General features: G+C 43.5%; 1 protein-coding gene across 3 annotated transcripts in view; it reads right to left on the bottom strand.

Moving 5' to 3' along the window:
* Positions 1 to 23290, bottom strand: part of LOC147025843 (importin-7-like) — a 183479-nt gene that overhangs the window by 12596 nt on the left and 147593 nt on the right. For 2 of the 3 annotated variants that reach the window (XM_085880721.1, XM_085880719.1), the window contains 5 exons: positions 20463 to 20560; positions 20198 to 20293; positions 15419 to 15502; positions 15180 to 15316; positions 156 to 361 (listed from right to left, as the gene is read on the bottom strand). In XM_085880721.1, coding sequence (XP_085736847.1) covers positions 156 to 361; positions 15180 to 15316; positions 15419 to 15502; positions 20198 to 20293; positions 20463 to 20560 — 621 coding nt within the window. The remainder of the gene's footprint in view (positions 1 to 155; positions 362 to 15179; positions 15317 to 15418; positions 15503 to 20197; positions 20294 to 20462; positions 20561 to 23290) is intronic. The other variant, XM_085880720.1, reaches the window with a different exon arrangement.

The raw sequence follows: 23290 nt of genomic DNA, 5'->3' as shown, positions 1-23290 counted from the left end.
ATATATATATATATATATATATATATATATATATATATTTGCTAGCCCTTTAACTCCGAACAGCAAAATTACTAAAACAACGGGGGTTATGACACTTTATGCCTTTTTCACTTGTTAAAAATAAACTTAAAAATAAAAACATTCCCCATTCTCACCATTATCATTTTCCTCACTTTCATCACTCTCACTGTCACTGTCACTGTCATCCTCAGCCCGGCTGGCGTAGGCACGCTTCAGGCCCTGGAACAGCATGGCGAGCGTGGGCAGAATACGTGGGGCAACCTGTCGAACCACCTCGGGCTGTTCGTCCAACCCCATGAGTGCACAGAGGCCGAGCACGCAGACTTTCCGGTCATGGAGCCTAGATTAAATGAGGTGCAGGGAAGAGATAAGAGGGGGTTAACAAAACCAAAATGGCTAGTATAACTCCACAAACAAACATACTTATGCCCTAATAACTCAAGGGATGCAGGGAATTTTACAAGAACACAAGGCCTTTTGGCTGGTACCGTGGCTATGGTCGAAATTCTGCACTCTCGATCTGCAGCACCTCTCACACTTGTCAAGTTCATGAATACTTGGGGTTATTCACAAAATTATTCAAATTTTAACACTGCAACACACTGGTTGGTACTTCAAACTCATCTGGAAAGACAACATCCATTACCAAAACAAATGTCCATGTATGAATCCGTCACACTTCATTATAAAGGGTTTCTGCTGTCGTTGAATAATCATAAAAATCGGATTGCAGAGCCCGAAGCTCACCTGGATTAGGAGCAACAGTCACTCAAACCTTCCGCACACCCCCTCTCGACCCTGATTTTTATTTTTAATGTTGTGAAAAAAAGTTTGGTACAGCACCGGTGATGAAGGTTGTGGTCAAGTTTCATTGAAATAGTACGTGTTGTTTCGGAGAAGACAGTGAATACCAATTTGGGGGGGGGGGTCAAACCCCCCCCCCCGTAGACCCCAATAATGAGTGCAGATTTTGATGCGGTCAATACACCTTCGTTAGGCATCAGGTATGAAGCTTGTAGCCAAGTTTCATCAAAATCGTTTGTTTGGTTCAAGCGATAATGATTGAAGTGTTTACAGACTCACTGACTCTGCTCGATCTCATATGCTCACCGGACTAAAGTCCAGGTGAGCGAAAAATGGGAACGATGGAAAGCTAATATTCGACTTACTTGTTTGGAAAGCTAATAATCCATTTAATTGCACCAAAATGTGTCCATTTACTCGTACAGATGACTGTTCTAACAAGCCATCTTTCCAAGATTGAAGAAGAAGCAAGAATTGGAACTTCACGTAGCAGTTTCAACGGTAACTTTGTTTTTTTGTATCCTATGTCAAGGCTCGTACAAGACCGAACACGCAGAACGTACAACAAAGGGAGCAGGAGACAAGAGGGGTGGGAGAGGGAAGCACAAAACAGCAGGGAACAGAGACAATAGGAGATCTGTGGAGGGGAGAGAGATGGGGCGGGGAACACGGGTAAACAAGATGGACACCATAGAGACTTTCAGGAAGGAAAGCAGGGCATTTGAAGAAGGTGGGTTTGGGATGGATCAACGGGAAGAGAAAAGATCATGCTTGTGGATGGGGGAAGATGTGAGATCATGGTGAACATCTGTTTTAAAGACCTGGATGGAAAAGTTGTATTGAAGAGAGTGTGAGAGTTTGTTCCAGAGGTGGGAAAAAAGAAGAATGAAAGAGTGAAGGTGAGCAGTAATTCTTGATTTTCGCAGTTTCGCCAGAAGGGGGGTGCTGTGGACCTTGAGCGCCCGGGAGAAATATTGTTACGAATCTGGAAGCTTAATGCACACAACAGCCAGAGACCCTATAGATCAGTTATATCGGTAAGTGTGTTTCTAGTTGGAATCCATCCCCTGTGTCGAATGGGAATTAAATGTACGTGCGCTACGAAGTTATTCTATAGATAGGATTTTTTTACATCCCTTACAACAACAATGCCAGCAGCACCATCACCTCACTCACCGACGCCATAGCGCACGTGTTTCTGGCTGCGGATGTGGATGGGACCCCTCACTCGGATCGGACAGAGTCGGCCGAGGGTGTGGTTTCCCCAGTAGTTGGACGGCGTGAGTACTTAGGTAAATTGGAATTAGACAAGTGGACCCTACCTCACGCCGTCGAAGTATTGGCGACCACGGTCCTGTAAGGGACCCGTGCCTCTCGGAGTTCTCCGAGAAGCACGATCTCAACTCCGGGTGTTCAGTGGAGCCGACTCTACTGCTCCACCGAGCGGTCGTGCTCGCCGCCGACACCCGGCCCCACAACAATATGAGGGGGACATAGCACACAGAGAGCAAGGGGGGGCAAGGCCAGAGAGGAGATGGTAGAAGCAAAAGACAACCGAGCTGCCTGTGGTGAGAGTGCGAGACCCAAAGACTCAGCTTCATCGCGGGGCGATACCAATGATCCGATAGGCTCGGGCTTCAGCAACGCAAAGCTGAGCGAGGTGTGAGGGACGAGCGCCAGCCCAGATGGGAGGGCAGGACTCCATCAGGCTGTGGATGAAAGACTTGTATGTGATTAGAAGCTCAGATAGGAAGGACTTTGCATGATGTAGGATGCCCAGTCGGTGATTGGCTTTGGAGGCCAGCTTGGAAATGTGGCTTTCCCAGGCAAGATCATGGCAGATAGTGAGGCCTATAAGCTTGAATGAAAGAACTTCTTCAAGAGGATTGTTTAGAAAGTCGAATTGGTGGGGGGGGGTGGGGGGTCCAGACAGTGAGAGTGTGAGATTTGTCAGAATTGAAAGACATGTTCCAATTGTTTGACCAGCTTGTGATTTTATGCAGGTCTGCAGAGTGAAGAGACTGCTGCCTGCCAATATGCGGCATGACAGATGGTACGACAGAGGGTAGAGTCATTGGCAATGACATAAAGAAGATTTTCCAGAGTCGGGGAGATCATTGATGAAAATCAGAAAAAGCACAGGGCCGAGATAGAACACTGCCTTGAAGAACTCCCAGCCTGGACAGGAAGATGAGATGAGAGAATTCCATTATGGCCACATGTTGACTGTGACAGGGGAGGAAGTCCACACGCCACGAGTCGAGATTTCCTTGGATACCAAAAGAAGAGAGTTTGGTGAGCAGTTTGTGGTGCCAGATCGTATCAAAAGCTCATGGTATGTCTAGAGTGATGGATCTGATCTCATGTCTGGCATTGAGGACCTCCATTCATTTTTGGGAAAGCAGAAACAGCATGTCCAGGGTAAAGTGATGTGGTCTGAAAAGATTTATTATTCTACGACAGCAGAAACCCTCAAGAAGGACACGGAAGGAGGAAATAAGAAAAATATATATATATATATATATATATATATATATATATATATATATATATATATATATATATATATATATATATATATATATATATATATACATACATACATACACAGTCATGGCCAAAAGTCTTGGCACCCTCACACTTTTTTCAAATAATGCACCATTTATTCCAGAAATTTGTTGAAATTTAAATTATTTTGGTATCCACTTGTGTATTTCTTCGGCTTGCAGTGGAACAAAACAAAAAAAGCTGAAAAAAATGATGAAATCTTCACGTATTCCACACATAAATCCTAAAATAGCCCGGACAATATTATTGGCACCTTTTAGAAGTTGTTAGAAATAATTAGATTTCAAGCAGGTGATTCTCCTTTACTTTGGAATTGAACTCACCTGTGGTGAGTTGCAGGTGCCTGCAATAAAAAAATCACTCATTCAACCAGTTTGAATTGAGAAAAGGAGTCATTCTGCTGTTTTGTGTCACTGTGTGTAGCACAATGAGCATGGAGAAAAGAAGGAAAACCAGAGAATGGTCTGAGGTCAGACACAAGATTGTAGACCAGCATGGACAATCTTAAGGCGACAAGTCCATCTCCAGAGACCTTGATGTTCCTGTGTCCACCGTACGCAATGTTATCAGGAAGTTTAATGCCCATGGCACTGTAGCCTACCTCCCTGGACGTGGCCGCAAGAGAAAACTTGATTGAAGATTGCAGCAAAGGATTGTTTGATGATGGAGAAAGCACCTCGATCAACTGCCAAACACATTCAAGCTGACCTCCACACACAAGGTACGACAGTTTTAACTTGTGCACCATCCATCGCCAACTCAAGGAAAGGGGGCTCTATGGTAGGAGACCCAGGAAGACCCCACTGCTGAGAGACATAAGAAAGCCTGTCTGGAGTTTGCCAAAACACACCTGAACAAGCCAAACTCCTTCTGGGAGGATGTCCTGTGGACAGATGAGACCAAATTAGAGCTTTTCGGTAAAAACACATCATCTCTGTTTACAGAAAACAAAATGAATCCTTCAAAGAAAAGAACACCTTCCCTACAGTCAAACATGGAGGAGGTTCAGTGATGTTTTGGGGTTGCTGTGCTGCCTCTGGCACGGCACTGGCTGCTTTGAATGTGTGCATGACATCATGAAATCAGATTACCAACGAATTTTGGAGTGCAATGTTCAACCTGGTGTCAGAAAGCTGGGTCTCTATCAAAGGTCATGGGTCTTGCAGCAGGACAATGACCCCAAACACACTTCAAAAAGCACCCAGGAATGGTACAAGACAAAACGCTGGAATGTTCTGAAGTGGCCAGCAATGAGTCCAGATCTAAATTCCATTGAACACCTGTGGGGAGATCTGAAAACAGCAGTTGGGAGGAGGTACCCTTCAAATCTGGGAGAAACAGAACAGTTTGCACAAGAAGAGTGAGTCAAACTGCCAGTAGAGAGGTGTAGGAAGCTCATTCATAGCAAAAGGAAGTTCTTGACTGCAGTTATTTTGTCCAAAGGTGTCAATAATTTATCAAATATTAAGTCGAGCGTGTTAATTTTGTCAATGCCATTTCTTTTTATCTTCTGATTTAAAAGGATATATTAAGCTCTGAATCAAAAACAAAGGTTCTGTCATATTAACAGTGAAATAAAGAATTGTGGAGACCAAATACTTTTGTCAATTTAAGCTTATTTTTAGAGAAGAGAAAATTGTGAGTTATTTGAAAAAAGTGCAAGGGTGCCAATATTTTTGGCCACGACTGTAAAAGGCAGAGATGGCTGTCCGTTCGTCTGTTCGCACTTTATGCTGATTGGTTGTTTGAGGCTTGGTGCAATGTGATTGGCTCCAGGCAAGATTGAATAATGTACCGTATGGGCTTATTAAAAGCTGATATTCAAAATCTGATTACATATTTGACCATTGGAACTCATGTCCGAAATAATTAAAGGTGCCATGACACTCAAAAGTACTGATATTGCACATATATATATATATATATATATATATATATATATATATATATATATATATATATATATATATATATATATATATATATAAATATATATCTCCTATAGGAGTTTTTCATCGTGATTTCTGATCTGATAATGTTTTTTCACAATACTCGTTCTGTAAAATGTAAAATAAATTAAAAAAAAACCTCCTTAGGGAACGCCCCTAAAAATTCTGCCGAAATCTACTGAACGACGCGTAACCCCACATGACGTCATCTCCAGAACAACAAAGGCTGCACGCAAATTACTCGGGTTGGTGGTCTACGTGATTGTATTGGCTTCCTGTGCATTTCCACATTTGATTGGTCGACTCAAACGCTTCGTTCATTTCTGCTTTTAAAAAAATCATACATTTGGTGTTGAATAATGGATGACATGGACTTTGATTTGTCTGGTTGCGACAGTGAGTGCGAGAGAAATGAAGGATTTTGGTCTGAATCAGATGGAGAATTGTCGGATAACGTAGTCGCGGGAGGTGAAGTTCAGGCAGCTGGAAATGGAATACGGCCTTACCAGTTCGAACCCGAAGCAGGACAATCAGAAACTGGCAATTAAATTCCCAGAGTTCATGATGATCAGGAGGACATCGAAGGAAGACTTGGCAATAACAACTGGTTAGACTAAATCCTATTCGCAATTCAATAATATAAATTTGACTTGCATATTGCTCGACATCAGAAATATTTTAGTGAGGTGACGTGACCAGCGCAGCGCAGCAGGCATGTTGCTCCGTGGCGAATGAATCGCAAGCAAGGCCAGCCCATGTCATCGGCCGTATCTCTCCGCGCATAAAACGAAGCAATCTCGCTATCCGGATACGATGAAAACTTGTGTGCAGAACACACCTTGCAACACAATTGTCTTGAGTAGTCTGATAAATCTGACGTTCTGTTGCATTTTTCTTTATTTTGTTCCTACTGTCGTCATGTAGCGCCAGTAGAAAACAATGAAGAAAAGAGAATAATAAAAGAAAGCTCCAGCACGTCAGATTTATCGGACGAGTCGGACGGACGACGGATTTATCGGATGACATTGCTTTTGATGATGGGTACTGCATCAAGTTTCAGCCTCCTCAACTTCTTCAAACTGAACAGCGAATAGAGCCCATGATCAAAGTCACTGTCTTTGAAGTGGGTGCTGCAAATGACGCTCGTGTCGCTGGGGCCTTTCCAGTTTCCCCTCGTCAGCTTCACTTTAGATGTGCATATTCTCCGAATATTCTCATCTTTCGGGAATACATGAAGGCTTACGCGGTCTTTGGTTGTATTGCTGCATCCTGCTACTATACATCTTGCAGGCGTTTTCGAAAGCAAGGCTAAAACTCTTAAAAACCTCCGTGAAACAATCATAGGAATTAAGACGATCAGTGAGATAGCAAACACATGTGCACAATGCATTTGTACGTACTTTATACGGCGCGCGACGTCTAATCTATCGACTCTGAGTGAGTCGCGTTCTGGAGATGACGTCAACGGTCACGTGACCTGCGGTTCGCTGAACTCCACTTTTTTGAGGGGCGGGGCATAGCAAGTTCTGAAAAGCACTACAAATGTTCGAAATATTGGTCTAATTATCCCATTGATTTTAAAAAAGAAACATGGGTGATTTCTTCACTCGGAAGGTCAAGTTAATATATAAATAACCAGAAACTTTTGAGTGTCATGGGACCTTGAAGTCGAAATTTAGATTTAAATCGGATTTTTTTTAACCACAAAATCGGAAAAAGTTATTTTTTTTCCTCAACCTGATATAATTACATTAAACATTAGGGTACATAGAGCATGAGGTAAAATGGCTCAAATATTTTTTATTTTTTTTTCACGCTTTTAAAGGTAATTATTGTGTTTGATTTTATATTTTTTACATTTTAAACATAGACGTACAAAGTGGAATCTAAGTTTGTTTATTAACAGTGTGTTACGATATGAACTGTGACAGGATGACCTCGAGGTAGGCACACTCGCCTCGAAGCTTCCTAACCTTGGTTTGAATCCCAACCCAACTATAAAATGTCATCCTGGTGTTTCACAGACTGGGCGAATCATCAGGGTGTGTGTGTGTGTGTGTGTGTGTGTGTGTGTGTGTGTGTGTGTGTGTGTGTGTGTGTGTGTGTGTGTGTGTGTGTGTGTGTGTGTGTGTGTGTGTGTGTGTGTGTGTGTGTGTGTGTGTGTGTGTGTGTGTGTGTGTGTGGTCCCTCCAATGGACGTTAAACTGGGTGCCCTGTCTTCGACATGAGCTTATGGAAGTTAAAGATCCCCATGGTGTCCTTCACGAAGAGTGGGCACGTGATTGCCGGCACCGTGGCCAATTTACAAATTCCTTCCCAAACCACTGCTGGGAAGGCAACTGGCAAACCATTCAGTATATAACACCCTTCGTCAGGAAGCTGCTTGGTGGTACATCAAATATCAAATAAAAGAAGCAACTGAATAACGAACGTGAAAAAGAAAAAACATGAAAAGGAAATTCAAGCTCCTCAAAAAGGATAGAGCATGGATCTATAGAGAGGGGGGGGCAAAGAGAGGAGTGAAAGAAAAGAAGGGCAGAGGGGAGGGTGTGAGTGTGGGAGGAAGACAGAGTGAACGGAGTGGGGAAGAGATGGAGAGAGAGGGAGAAGTAAGGGGAGAAAGAGGTGGGGAGGGAATAGGAGGAGCAGAGGAGTGGGGGGGAGAGATAGTGGGGGATTGGTGGGGGAGATATGGTGGGTGATTGGAAGGGGGAGAAGGAGAGGAGAGAGGAGAAAGAAAGGAAGGAGGGAGCGAAGGGAAAGAGGGTGGAAAAGGTCAGGTCAGGTATGGGAGCAGGTGCTAGAGCAGCACGTCGCTGCGACCACTTTCCGCCGGTACTCCAGGGGCCTCCGTCTGGCCATCCCCCAGGCAAACACCTGGCCATCCCCATCTCCTTGAGATGTTGATCAATCTGCTGCAATCACAAGGCACGAGGTTGGCCCATTGGCCTCCTCCACTCACGAGACTCCCTTGCTGAGAGAATCTGGTGAGCAGGATCAGCTTCAGGAAAACGAGCCACATGTTCATTCAGTCGCAGCTGACGCTCACGACTATGCAGGTAACAAATCTCACTTGATTCTCTCTCAGCAACCGCTCGTTGGACACAAAGCCAGACCAGCGATAGCCAAGGATTCTACGAAGAGACCTGGCACCAAAGGAATTAAGTCTCATCTCAGATCCCTGGTCAGAGTCCAAGTCTCACATCCAGAGAGCAAGACTGGAAGCACCAAGGACCTGAAGACTCTGATTTTCGTCCTCCCGTACAGGTACCGGCAGCGCCACATGCCATGATCCAGTGTATCCATGACTCCCCAGACCCGACCCAGACATCTGTTGACCTCTGGCTCACAGCCAGTAGAGAAATGAATATCACTGCCAAGGTAAGTGAATCTTTCCGTGACCTCAACGTCCTCACCACAAACAGGTACAGACAGGATAAGAGCATCCAAGATGTGATTGAATACATGGATCTTAGTTATGACCCAGAAAACCCGAAAATGCCAGCGGCTCAGACTCCTCATTCAGCACTTTGAGGGCCCCAAAAAGGATATCTCGAGTCTCCACAAAGATGACTGCATCATCTGCGAAATCAAGGTCAGAGATCTTGACATTCCCAAGCGATGCACCGCAGCTTGATCTTTCCCACATTCTCCCCAGAATCCAGTCCTTACAAGTGCTGAAAAGTGTGGGGGCCAGTACACACCCCTGACGAACTCCAGTTTGAACTGGAAATAAGTCAGAGATGATATCACCTCATCTCACAGCACCCTCGGTACCAGAGTATAGTTCAGATGTCAGATTGACCAGTTTTGGTGGCACCCCACGAAGACCAAGAATCCTCCAGAGGGCATCCCGATTCACTGAATCAAACACTTTGCAGAGATCAACATAGGCTGCAAGCAGCCCCTGTGGAAACTCTCGTCTGCGTTCTGTGAGAACCCGATGAGCAAGGATACGGTCAATCGTTGACCTCTTTGGTGTAAAGCCTGACTGCTCTGGATGCTGGTGCTCAAGCAGATGGTGGCAAACCCTATCAAGAATTATCCGAGCAAAGACCTTGCCCGGCACTGAGAGCATTGTCACCCCTCGGTAGTTGTTGCAGTCTTGGCAATCACCCTTTCCTTTCCAGAGAGGGACAACAAGGCCCCTCTTTCAATCAGTTGGGATGATGCCTGTGTTCCAAGCACAGCACAGAACTGCATGCAATGACATGAGTACAGCATTTTCACCAGCCTTGAGAAGTTCAGCATGGATGCACACATCCCAGGAGCTTCACCCCATTTCAACCGTTTCACCGCAGCCTGTGTTTCCACAAACGAAGGTGGATCACAGTTGATTGGAGGGTCAGCAACAGTGATTGTAACACCCCTGACAACCAACTCGACAGCTGGTGGATCAGCCTAGTACAGCCGCTTAAGGTAACTGGCCAAGCGGGCCTTCACTTCGGACTCCTCTGTCAAAAGCCACCGCCATCTGCTCTAACTGCAGTACACCGAGGGATGGGCTTGGATGAACGCAATGCGCGAATTCCCCTGTAAGCAGGACGAGAATCACGACCACAGGTGATGCTCTACCCCCTCACAGATTACTCACACATAGGCCTCCTTGTCCACCCTTAGCGCACGTACAGTTTTATGCCTCAGCTCCCTGAACAGCTCAGCTCTGCCATTCAACTTGGCCCTGCGACTCTGGTCAATGGTACCCAGTGTCCCTTGAGAGACAAAATTATTCTTCGCCCTACGGTGAGTTCCAAGACATCTACGGCAACATCAAGGATGATGGTCTTGAAGGCAATCCACAACTCTTCAGGATCCCCCAAAGCACCCAGACCCCCCCCCCCCAAATCTCCACTCAGCCTGTTCGCAAACTCAGCTAACCTCTCATCCTTGAGCTTGCCAACATCCAGCCAAGGCTGAATTGGTACCATTCTCCTTGAATGAAGCTGAAACTTCAGAATTGCTACAAGCCTGTGCTCGGTATTGAGGAACTGAGCACTCCGGTAGACCACGCAGTTCTGGATCATCCTCCAGCGACCATCAACGAGCGCATGGTCAATCTCCTTTGCCACACCACCAGTGTTGGAATACCAAGTCCAGCGATGAGCCTGTGCGCACTGAAACCATGAACCAGCCACTCTTGACTCTTGCAAAGTCAAGGAACTTGGTGCAATTCTGGTCCACAGTTGTAGACCCATGGGGACCAACACACGTCTCATAACCATCCCTATCAGTTCCAATTGATGCATTGAAATCCCCCAAGACGAATAGTATCTCCCCTGGGGCACTGATCAACAATAGACTCGAGCGTGGCATAGAATTCATCCTTCACGGTGAGATCACTCGCCTCAGTCGGAGCATCTGCTCATCTGGTGGAAAAGAGGGGGGTGGGGGGGGGATAGGGAGGATTGGAGGAGAGAAGTTTCCTTCTGTATGCATCTTGTCCACCCTATTCCTCCCTGGCCCAGTCTTTGTCCAATTATTTTCCATTTTATCCTTCAACTCCACTGTTGGTGGCATCCCCACCTCACAACCCTACCCGCGCTTCCCGTTCCTTTTGTCCTGCTACATCCTGATCCGTTTCACGTTCTCGCTCTTCCACGAGCCTTGACCGTGTACAAAAAAAAAAGTCAAAGGTTTGCAACTATTGTACAGGCTTGATGCGCCGAATGGTCTCTTTCTGTGAAGTTCCTTGGAAGGGAAGTCATCTATTATATTTTGTGAACTGTGCTGTCTGTCTATGTGTTTGTCTGTCTCCCACACCTCGTTTGAAATTATGTGAGGATAGGCATGAGTAATGTTGATGACAAATTTTATTTCACAACCAGGATATTTTGCCCTCTTTTCAGACAAATTTAACCTCTGCCACCATATGTTGCACCACCATTTTGTGGTGGGTGGGATAAGTCCCCCAGAGCTTTGGCTCGAAGCTAAACCAAGAGTGAAACACAACTGATCTTTTTGAAGACCATGAAATATTATTTAAATTAATAGATTAACTTAAACTTTGCCCATCACCTGGAACCCTGCAAGCCCGCCGGAAAGTGAATGCGGCGATGTGCTGCTCCAGCACATGCTCCCATACCTGACCTGAAAGTCTATCTTGCATACCAGATAAGGATTGTTACCCAAAATGGCTCACAAAGCTTTCAAAAGAAGCCAAAAATATGAAGAAAAGTACCTGAGAGAAAGGGGTGTGTCTCTGCAGAATGAAAGATTTGGAGAATTTTCTTATCAACTCACCCCAAAATTTGATATCTTTCAGCCCGTACTGCAAAAAATCCCGACAATGTGCAACGGTGCAAAGCCTGTGGACGCGCACGTTCTACTAGACCTCCCTGATCATCCCGATCAGTGAGTGAACTTTGAACCTTGCGAGATTACCTCGTGCGATCATTGCAGGCTTGGCGATTTCGTGAATGCATGTCTGCAACTGGAAAGACGATGCCGTCATGCCGAACATCCAGGCAAACTTCCCAGAGGGAGAGACGGTGTCTAGTTTTGTTGTTTCTTAACACCAATGGGAAGGACATATCTCGGGTTTGTCAATGCATAAGCAATTCAAAATGATGATATATGATCAGTATGATCAATCATGTTGGGGAGGAAAAGGGGTGGGAGTGGCAGGTGTATGCGCTGTGAGTGCCATTATATATTATTTTTGTTTGGTTTCGGGCTGCAAGAGAAACAATACTAGATATCGCATATATTGGTAAAAGGAGAAGTGTGTGCGTCTGTGCGTCTGTTATATCCACTGCTGCCACTCACTTGTACTTTTTTTTGTGTGTACAATGTCGAGGCTTGTATGAGAGCAAACGCACAACAAGCGGAACAGGAGACAAGAGGGGTAGGAGAAAGAAGGAAAAAAACAGTGGGGAACAGAGACATGAGATCTGTGGAAACAATGGGGCAGGGTACATGGGATAAACAAGATGGACACAACAGGGACTTTCTGAAAAGAAAGCAGGGAATTTGAACGAGGTGGGATTGGGGTGGATTAATGGGGGTAGAAAAGATCGTGGTTTTGGATGGGGGAAGATAAGAGATGGTGTTGAACAGCTGTTTTGAAGACCTGGATTGCAGAGTGGGATTGAAGAGAGTGTGGGAATTTGTTCCAAGGGCAGGAAAGAAAGGGGAATGAAAGAGTGAAGGTGAGCAGTGATTCTTGATTTTGCTAGTTTTACCAGAAAGGGTTGCTGGCAGACCTTGAGCGCCAAGCAGAAATATGGGGGGGGGGGGCATATCTCAGACAGAGCAGGGGGGGACAGGACAAGGCTGGAGAGGAGACGGTAGAAGACAAAGACCACCAACCTGCCTGTGGTGAGAGCGAGAGACCCAGACTCAGCCTCATCACGGGAGATGCCTTGGTTTTCACAGCGTAAAGCCGAGAAAAGTGAGAGAGGCGAGAGCACCAGCACAGAGGAGAGAGCAGTACTCCATCAGGCTGCGGACGAAAGCTTTATCTGTGGTCAGGAGCTCAGGTGTGCCGAGGAAGGACGGTTGACTGGCTTTGGTTGGAAGGCCAGGTTGGAAATGTGGCTTTCCCAGGAAAAATCCTGTCAGATAGTGAGACCCAAAAGTTTGAATGAAAGGACATCAAGAACATTGTTGAGAAAGATGGGGGAGTGGAGGGGGGGGGGAGGGAGGGGTGGGGTTCCTGAAAGACCTTTTAGAGAGACATAGTGACAGTGTGAGATTTGTCAGGGTTAAAAGACATGTTCCACACTTTGTACCAGCTTGTGATTTTTATCCAGATCTGCAGAGAGTGAAGAGGCTGCTGTTTGCCAATCTGAGGGATGACAGATGGTACGGCAGAGCGTGGAGTCATCAGCAGAGATAAAGAGGATTTTCTAGAGTCGGAGATATCATTGATGAAAAACAGAAAAAGAACAGGGCCCAGAACGCTGCCTTGAGGAACTCCAGCCTGGACAGGAAGAGGGGATGAGAGAACTCCATTTAGGGCCACACGTTGGCTGCGACAGGAGAGGAAGTTTACGAGCCATGAGTGGAGATGTTCTTGGATACCATAGGAAGAGAGTTTGGTGAGCAGGGCAGGGTGCCAGACCGTATCGAAAGCATGTGATATGTCTGGGGAAATGGCTCTGATTTCATGTCTGGCATTGAGGATCTCCATCCATTTTTGGGAGCTCAAAAGCAACACATCCAGGGAAGTGACCTGGTCTGAAACCAAACTGATGATCGGAAATCAAGTCATTGGAGAAGAGGAAGGATTTAATGTCTGAAATTGTACTAACAGGAAACGGTACGAACTCGACACCTCTCATCCATGGGATATTTCTCGTATTTCTGTAAGTCTGATTTTCATTTCGGAATGGAATCATTACCGTTAACCATTTGATAATTGCACTCTTTCGGCAACATGCTGAATATTATGTTGAGAAGTACTTGAATTACTGTTTTCTTGCGAGCAATGGCAGATTAAAAGTGCCTGACGAGCAGAAGCAAGTCACTGAAAACCCACACAGCGCGTGCATGAAACGCTTCGTTAGCATTCATACGTAATTTCGAAATTCACGTAATGAATGCAGAGATTCGTAAATTCAGGGTCTCCTAGAACAATGTATATTTTTATTCATTCCAATCTCGGGTGTCGGCACTGCTGTCACCACGAGCTCGTACAGGACTTTCACCCGTACCAGGTTTCAAATTTCCTCGTTAACGGCATGGACAGACGGTGCATCAACCCCTGCATTAATCAAGTTTGAAGATTTTGAGAAACATTGAAGTTCGCCAGATTTTGAAATGGGCTTCAAATAAGCACAGTACTGTAGTTGCGAGCCGCGTCGACCTACGCCCCATGTGCTGGCCAAGCGTGTTGCTTACCATTTACTCTGGTGCGACTGGTATGTGTACAGCATGCACATTTTTTTGTACACTCTGATGCTGCAATCTCTCTTTTACAAAAGGCAAATACATTTACAGGTCGTTAAATAAATTCACACTTCTCCTTTGTAGCATGAAGTGCGAAAATTTCCACTTCCACAGTACTTCATTTCATGTGACAGGAAAATATCTGAGCCCTTGACAGTCGAATCCAAATTGACTCGGCTCGGAAGCGCAACTCTCAGAGTTAGGAGTTAAGGAACTTGGTTCTGGCACAGCACTAATCCTCATTCTTGTTCTACTTGTAGGGAGTGTGGAGAGTATGGGGAGGTGATTTGTTCGTGGCTCGACTGGGATTCTTGAATGCCCTTGGGGGGGGGGGGGCAGATACTGATGGCTGGGCCTCAAGGTTGGGATTCCTGGGGGTCACGGGATACGATTGGTAAAACCCTGGGGTCCCATTTGCAGAACGACTGGGGGTGGAGACCCTTGTGGCCCATCATTGGTGAGCCTCGGGGGAGGCAGCGGACTTGTGGCGGGGTGAAGGTCGGGCATAAACAACGGCCCCGACAGGAAGCAGCCTCTTGTCAGTCCTTGTCTGGCGCTCCCTCTCTGGCTCGGACACATTGATGGTCTGGACTCTGCATCCAGCCACTGGCTCACAGTTATTATGTAGGTGTGGTGCCTTGGGAGAAGATAGATGGTTGTCTTGTGTACCAAATTATTTATTCATCCCTTTAAGCACAGCTTGCCTTGAGTTGCCGTCATTTTTCATGCAAATGATGAGGTTTGAGATCTATGAAGGCCGGCGCGGTAACAGGCCAGCGATAACGAGTTGATGCCGAGTTGTGATATCCATGAAGTCTTGGCAAATTCCGCATTATGGTAACCGCATCGGTGTGGTTGTTTCCTGTCAAGAGGTTGCCGTGCACATGACTATATATATATCCATTTATCATCTCTCCAGCCATCTCTCACCAAATCCACTCAACTCACCCAAGGAAATTCTCTGCGTCGGTGAGCCACTGGTTAACAAACTGTGCTGTAATTGGTTCCGTGCTGGATGGGAAGCGCATCGTCTCCAACGTAGCCAAGAGGAGAATCGGGTTGTAATAAAGAGCAGCAATGACTACCTGAACCAGTCAGACAAAAAGATGAGACAACTTTCTACATTCCAGTCAAAGAGCATATCAAGCAAGAGAGTCAGAACATACGAGATGCCAGGTCCTCGTTACCTGCAAGCACATGGCACGGAGCTCCGTCGACTTGACTTCTCTCGTAAGTCTCTCCAGGGATGCCTCCACAAACAGAGGAATACACTGAGGAAACATCCAGTTTGTCAGCTAGAAATGTCATGTACTGTATATAGCAAGACAGAGTAAGAGGTAAAGTTTGTTGTTGTTGTTTATATATATATATATATATATATATATATATATATATATATATATATATATATATATATATATATATATATATATTTTTTTTTTATAAAGGCAGACATTACTTTTTATTTCATAAAAAAAAACAAAAACATATGTATATATATATATATATATATATATATATATATATATATATATATATATATATATACAGTAGTACCTCTACTTAGGAATTTAATTCGTTCTGGGAGTAGTTTCGTAACCTGAAACCTTCGTAAGTAGAGACGCCTTTTGAATGTAAATGCGCTAATCCGTTCCAAGCCCCGCAAAATTCGGACATTTTTTTTTAATAAATCATAAAAATGCATCAGAACATGAAACAAATACATGTTAAAATTAGATTACCGCACAATAAACATAAAACGAGAGGCACATAATGTAAAAAACAAAGAATAAAGGAAATAATAAAAATATTCATTTACCTTTTAACTGCTATTCTCATTACTTTTTGGCCTCTGTTTACTGGTCCTTATCAGCAGTGTTTTTTGCCTCACGTTTCGTGAAGAATTGATCCAATGACGTCTGCTTTTGCCGGCTTTAAACAATCAGTCAGAAATGCGCGAGGCAGACATCGTCATAGTGCGCGATAGCCCGACTTGTGAACACTTTTTCCGGGTGATTCTTTTCAACAAATTCCGAGACTTCATGGAATTTTCCTAAAATGTCTGATTTGGGCTGATGGAATAATGGCTGCCTCCTCCTCCTCCTCCTCCTCGTCCTCTTTGAACTCCTCCTGCACCGCGGTGTGTTGCATCACCTCCAATTCCTGCAGCTCCTTCGTCGAAAGCTCCTCGTTGTGCTCCTGAATCAGCTCGTTGATGTCCTCGTCATCCACCTCAAGACCCATGCCCTTTCCCAGCGAAATAATTTCGCCATGGCGAAGAACAGAGTGAAGTCCAGTCCTCCTTTTAAACTTCTCGAACCACCCACGCGATGCCTTAAACTCCTGGTGTCGTCCTTGCGCCGAATTTCCCTCGCCTGTATCCTCCTTCACGAGGTCAGTGAAGATGGCGGTTGCCTTTGCGCAAATTATGGCCTCTGTCACTGTGTCACCAGCGATCTCTTTCTCCTTTATCCACACGAGTAACAACCTCTCCATCTCATCGTTCACTGCCGACCTCCTCTTGGAAATTACAGAGAGGCCTTTGGAAGGAGCCGTAGCTTTTAGGGCTTCCTTTTGTTTTATTATCGTGCCGATCGTAGATATATTACGGCCATATTCTTTTGCGAGATCAATCAAACGCATCCCCTTTTCATACCTTTCTATTATCTCTTGCTTTGTTTGTATGGCCAGAAAAACTCTCTTCTTCTTCTTTTCTCCTTGTCCACTTTTCTTCATTGCTTTCTTGGGGTCCATTGTGAATAAAAGTTACTGTAATCCACACGCGTACTGTACTGTAACACTGTCTGAGCACTTCGTAGCGGGACCATAGACTGTATACAGTATAACTATATTTACAGAGCGGGACAGGGACACGAAGAGCATGCTGGGATACACGCATACGCAAAGGGTTGCCAGGCAGATTTTAGGCGATAGCCAATGGCAGAGCAGCTACAAGTTTGTTTACGTTTGGGAAACTCTGGGAGCAGCGAAAAGCAGCGCGTACTGTACTGTATTTTTGACTTCGTATCCTGAAACGCCTTCGTAACTAGAGGCAATATTTTCCCGTTCAGGCGCTTCGTAACCTGAAACATTCGTATGTAGAGACATTCGTAAGTAGAGGTACCACTGTATATATATATATATATATATATATATATATATATATATATATATATATATATATATATATATATATATATATATATACATACATATATATACATACATATATATACATACACATATACATATACATATACATATACATATATCAGAGTGCACACGTTTCTGTTTCAGGGAAGAAAACATTTTACGAAGTTGCATCGAATCAAGTTTGTGTCGAAGAACTAAAATATCTTGCTTGATTGGAAAGCAACGGACTGCAGTGCATGGCAGTACACTTTTCAAAAGATCAATGGAGGGTATTGGGTTCAGTTTGTGCACAACACTGGGCAACAACAACAACAACAACAACAAAAAACTTTTTGCCTGCTACTAAAGGAAATGCAAGTGTTCTTGGCTCAACCTTGGCCGCTGATTTCAAATCTGTTGTCAGAATTTAGCCAGCATGTCGGGTTTTCAAAATATGTGTATGTATTAATGATACCCAGCATGCTATATTTGATACTTTATTATTGCAGATCACCATATTGTACATCTAATATTGGTGCTTAGTAATTACTTTCACATCATATTTAGATAACAATGTTTAGTCGACAAATCAAGAACATAAACAAGTTGCAGAAAAATAAGTTTATAAAACAGAACATGGTAATCTTCGGAAGGGAGTAAACTTCATCAGGAAATCTGCCCCAATGTGAGTGATTCAGAAACAACACTTCAAGTTTACACTGGAATATATAGTCAGCGAAAGCACTGTTCAGACGTGTGTGAGACAATTGCTCTTGTGTGTGGAATTAGTCTCCCGTCATAGGAAGCAGCAGTAATCGTCCATCGTGATTGGGTTGAACCGGCATTGATACCTAGTTTCCATGATCGAAATGTCTTGGTAGAACCTTTCACCATGCTCATCGCTTACCTCACCCAGATGAGGTGGGAAGAAATCAAGATGAGAATGCAAGAAGTGCATTTTAAGAGACATCCTTCAGCCCATTTGCTGATAGGCCTTCAGCATGTTGTCCACCAATTCCACATACTGTTCAGCTCAATGGTTCCCAAGAAAGTTCTGCACAACCAACACAAATGCTTCCCATGTTGCAAACTCAAGTGGGTTTGGTTCATTTTTAAACTCGGGATCACACGTCAGTTCTCCGATCTGGGGGCCAACAAAAATGCCCGCTTTGAGTTTAGCATCAGTTTTCTCTGCGCCAAACTTCTCTCTGAGATATTGGAAGCCTTCACCGTCATGATCCAATGCCTTGACAAAGTTTTTCAGAAGGGTTCAGGTTAGTTACAAATTGTAATGCCACGTGGAAAGTTTTACTCAAAAATTCATAGCTCGGTTATTTTCATCCATTTTTAATAATTTAATGATTCTAAAGCTTTTTTAGGAGAAATAATATTCTATAACAGTTATATTGCTATCATTGAAACCAAAAAAAAAAATTAAAAATTAAAAAATAATAATAATAATAATAATAATAATAATAATAATAAAAATATACCATCAGAGATGGGGAATCCCCCACCATTGAAAAATAATTGAAATCAGATAAGTAGTTTTCCATTGATTACAAAAAACATTTTTTTCAAGATGGCCACCGGTCGGCCATCTTGGATCCGGCCATGCCCAAAATCAATAGGGTTCTTCCTTTTTAGGTGGTACATGTGTGACCTAAATTTCAAATCGATATGGCGAATAAACATTTTTTTTCAAGATGGCCGCCCCAGTCGGCCATCTTGGATCTGGCCAAGCCCAAAATCAATAGGGTTCTTCCTTTTCAGGTGCTACATGTGTGACCCAAATTTCAAATCGATATGGCGAACAGTTTATGAGTTATCGCACTCACAGCTATAAATGTTGACGCCCGGACGGACGGACGGACAGCCGGACGACCTGGGTGACAACAATATCCCCCTTCCGCCACGCGGGATAATAAAAACTAAAAAAAATATATATTTATGATCACTCAAAATCACCCACCAGGGCAAGCTACTGTAATTGGACCATATGTATCTCAAAATACTGACGTGCTGAGAAAATTCTGACTTCAGATCCAGAATCAGCATCCTCGATTTAGCCTAGAACACAAGTTTCCACCCCAGTAGCAAAATCTTTGTTGCCCAGTGAATCTCAAAAAAAATTCCATAATGCAGCAGGCCCAAACAGTTGAAAAGGTCGATCAGCATATATTCTGCATGCAATTTCAGCTTGGTTCCTTTTCTTTTCTTGCTCCTGGACGAATACGCAAGCAACTCAAACGTTTTAAGAGAGGGGATCACAATGTCCGCATAAGCTCGTTTAAGTGTTTGTGGACTTCTTTCAACATCAAAGCAATATACGTTTCCAATCATTGCTTACTCATAAAGTCGTAATAAAACCTGCACTGCCAATATCACTGTAAATTGTAAAACTGTAAATCACTTGGAATAGATGAGACAATACCTGCATATGTTTTGCATCATAGTCATGAAGCATATAATAATTATAACAACACCACATCGAGTAGAATTGTGTCAAAGCAAATAAATAAGCAAGCAAACAAACAAACAAACAAACAAAACCCTTCATAAAAATCAGCCGAGGAACCTTTTGACAAAACAATTTCAGGACCATAGTAAAAGCTAAGAGGTATAAAAGGCAGGAAAGCTTAACGGCAGCATGCTTGTCGAGGAGTTGGCATATTCTAGTGTCATTCTCTTGAGGAATTGAACCAGACTACCAAACAGTAATCCGAGCACAGCACACTAAGCGGACGATACTTCATGGAGTACAGTCTTTGGGAGAGAGATGGTTGTACCATCGCAGCAATCAAATGCTTCGGAGGCTGACCAGAAGCACCCACCTGGTCAATTCCACGACTTTTGCACTGCAGGATGATAACCTCGAGCAACTTAGCCGCATAACATTCCACATCCTCCTCGGGAGACGCCATGAGGACCTGTGAAGAGCAGACGACGATGAAGCAGCCAACGTTTGATTTGTCACCTTCTCCCATTCCCATGCAGGAGATGGCCAGCCTTACAACAATTCGGTTTCTCCTAAAAACGTTCACGGTTTGTTGAAAGGTCTTTCAGCAAAGGGAAACCAAGCGTACTTAACCACCTTACCTTCCTGCACATGCTGTAAATCATCTCCAGGTGCTTTGGGTCTTTGAGCAGCGTGTCCGTGTCGACTGTCACGTAATTGTGAAGGACAGGCATCATTTCTGGGGAGGGATCAACAGGAACACAAAGGATGACAAGAGTGGAAGCTTTTGTAAATCTGGATTTACAATGTTACCAATTTGTCTTTCATAGAATGGAGGGTTTCTGAATGAAGATATCTTTATGAATTTACTTATGGACCTGCAGAGATTGCATCGACAAGAACGAAAATACCACATAAATATGAAAGGATGCACAACTGACTGGAAAAAGATGATAATTTTGCATAAATTATGGATACATTAAAATGACATTAAAGAAGAATCTCGACCTCATGATAAATAGTTATGTTCAGTTTCAGTTTTGTTGATTTCATGCACCAAGTTATCATACAACCAAAATTGAAATATAACAAAACAGTACGTGACATAAAACTTCATTATAACAGTTCATTTTGTAAATTACAATCATTCTAAGACTGACATTTGAATTGTCGACATGAAACACGGAGGAACTGGATGAAAAGCAATGCTTGTAGAAAATAAGCTTATCGGGAATTGGAACAGCATCTTCTGATATGATGGAAGAGATTCATAAAAAAAAAAAATATCGTAAATCATACAATAACAAAGAGAGGAAAAAAAAAAAAGAAGAAAAGAAAAGAAAAAGGCAACACAGTAACCCCTCAAATATCGCAGGTTTCAACCAATTGCGGGCAACCTGTTGTGTTCCGATTTTGTTATCGCGGGATTTGGGTTAAGGAGAGTCATCGTTTGCGTCCCGTGCGTGAACGATGACCTCACATTTATGAGCCTTGTGTTGTTTCTCGCGCACTGCTTTTAATGAGCCATCTGTAAAGTGATGGACAAAGTTAGTGATGTCAAAAGGCAGAGAAAGGTTACGATGTTGGGCAAAAAGATCGACTTGTTAGATCAGTTTGCTCGAGGGGAAAAATTCAGCATCTGTGGGCCGCCATTACAGCGTGAATGATTGAAGATTGAACCTTCCTCATTCCAAATCCTTCATTTTCCTTCAAACCTCATTCCCAAAACTTCATTTTCCAACTCCGTATTCAAACATTATTCCAAACCATTACTTTCCAACATCCCTACTTGAACCTCATTCCCAAACCTTTATTTCCCTTCAAACCTCACTCCCAAACCTTCATTTTCCTTCAAACCTCATTCCCAAACCTTCCTCTTCCTTCAAACCTCATTCCAAAACCTTCATTTTCCTTCAAACCTCATTTCCAAACAAACCTCATTCCCAAACCTTCATTTTCCTTCAAACCCATTCCCAAACCTTCATTTTCCTTCAAACCTCATTCCCAAACCATCATTTTCCTTCAAACCTCATTCCCAAACCTTCATTTTCCTTCAAACCTCATTCCCAAACCTTCATTTTCCTTCAAACCTCATTCCCAAACCTTCATTTTCCTTCAAACCTCATTCCCAAACCTTCATTTTCCTTCAAACCTCATTCCCAAACCTTCATTTTCCTTCAAACCTCACTCCCAAACCTTCATTTTCCTTCAAACCTCATTCCCAAACCTTCCTCTTCCTTCAAACCTCATTCCAAAACCTTCATTTTCCTTCAAACCTCATTTCCAAACAAACCTCATTCCCAAACCTTCATTTTCCTTCAAACCCATTCCCAAACCTTCATTTTCCTTCAAACCTCATTCCCAAACCATCATTTTCCTTCAAACCTCATTCCCAAACCTTCATTTTCCTTCAAACCTCATTCCCAAACCTTCATTTTCCTTCAAACCTCATTCCCAAACCTTCATTTTCCTTCAAACCTCATTCCCAAACCTTCATTTTCCTTCAAACCTCATTCCCAAACCTTCATTTTCCTTCAAACCTCACTCCCAAACCTTCATTTTCCTTCAAACCTCATTCCCAAACCTTCATTTTTGACACCTGTACTTGAACCGCCATTCCAAAACCCTTGATTTCCGACACCCGGACTCGATCCCCATTCCCAAAAGTACATTCTCAACCGCAACTCATAAAACAAATTGAGGCGAAGGGATTTATGACAGATCAGGCTTTTAATGACGACGAGACTGGATTATTCTGGAGGACGACGACATCGTGTAGCTTGCTGTCTAAGCAGGGAAGAGCTAAGGTCGTTAAGGATCATGTTACCCTTCTCCATCGGGGCAATGCTGTAGGCACCTTCGTCGTAAAGCAAATGCTGTTTTTCTGTTTGCTGAATCGCCTTCCCCACTCCCCCTTTTAAACTCATTCCCCCCCCACCCCTTTCCCAGCTCACCCGACCATCCCTTCACTTTCCACCCACCCCGTCTCTAACATCATCCTGAGCGAAGTGTTGTGTTTTCTTTTTACGGCAGAGTACAGTGCGAGTCGGTGACGTTGTTAACCTTACTAATTTCGCTGTGTTGTAATAAATTTAAAAGGTAAAGGTGTTGTGTTTTTGTTTAATTTACACTGTATTTATTGCATTTACAATGCCGATAGAAAGTCCACACCCTCTTTCAAAATTTTCACCTTTTGTTGCCTTGTAGCCTAGAATTAAATTGCATTAAATCAGACTTTTTCCACATTTAATTGCACATTGTAACACACAACTTCCAAATAAAAATCAAATTCTACAAGTTTCAGAAAATTAATTGAAAATACCAAACTAGAATATCTTGGTTGAAGACAGGTAACCACCCCCCTTATAATAGCAATTGTAAATGAGCTCAGGTGTAACCAATCACCTTCAAAATCACACACCAAGTTAATTGGCCTCCACGTGTGTTAAATTGTTGTGATTATGATTAT

The sequence above is a fragment of the Eptatretus burgeri genome, chromosome 5, assembly GCF_056783735.1.
Source record: "Eptatretus burgeri isolate ZD-2024b chromosome 5, Ebu_testis_v1, whole genome shotgun sequence".
Taxonomy (NCBI): domain Eukaryota; kingdom Metazoa; phylum Chordata; class Myxini; order Myxiniformes; family Myxinidae; genus Eptatretus; species Eptatretus burgeri.
This window is presented reverse-complemented; position numbering and strand designations above follow the sequence as displayed.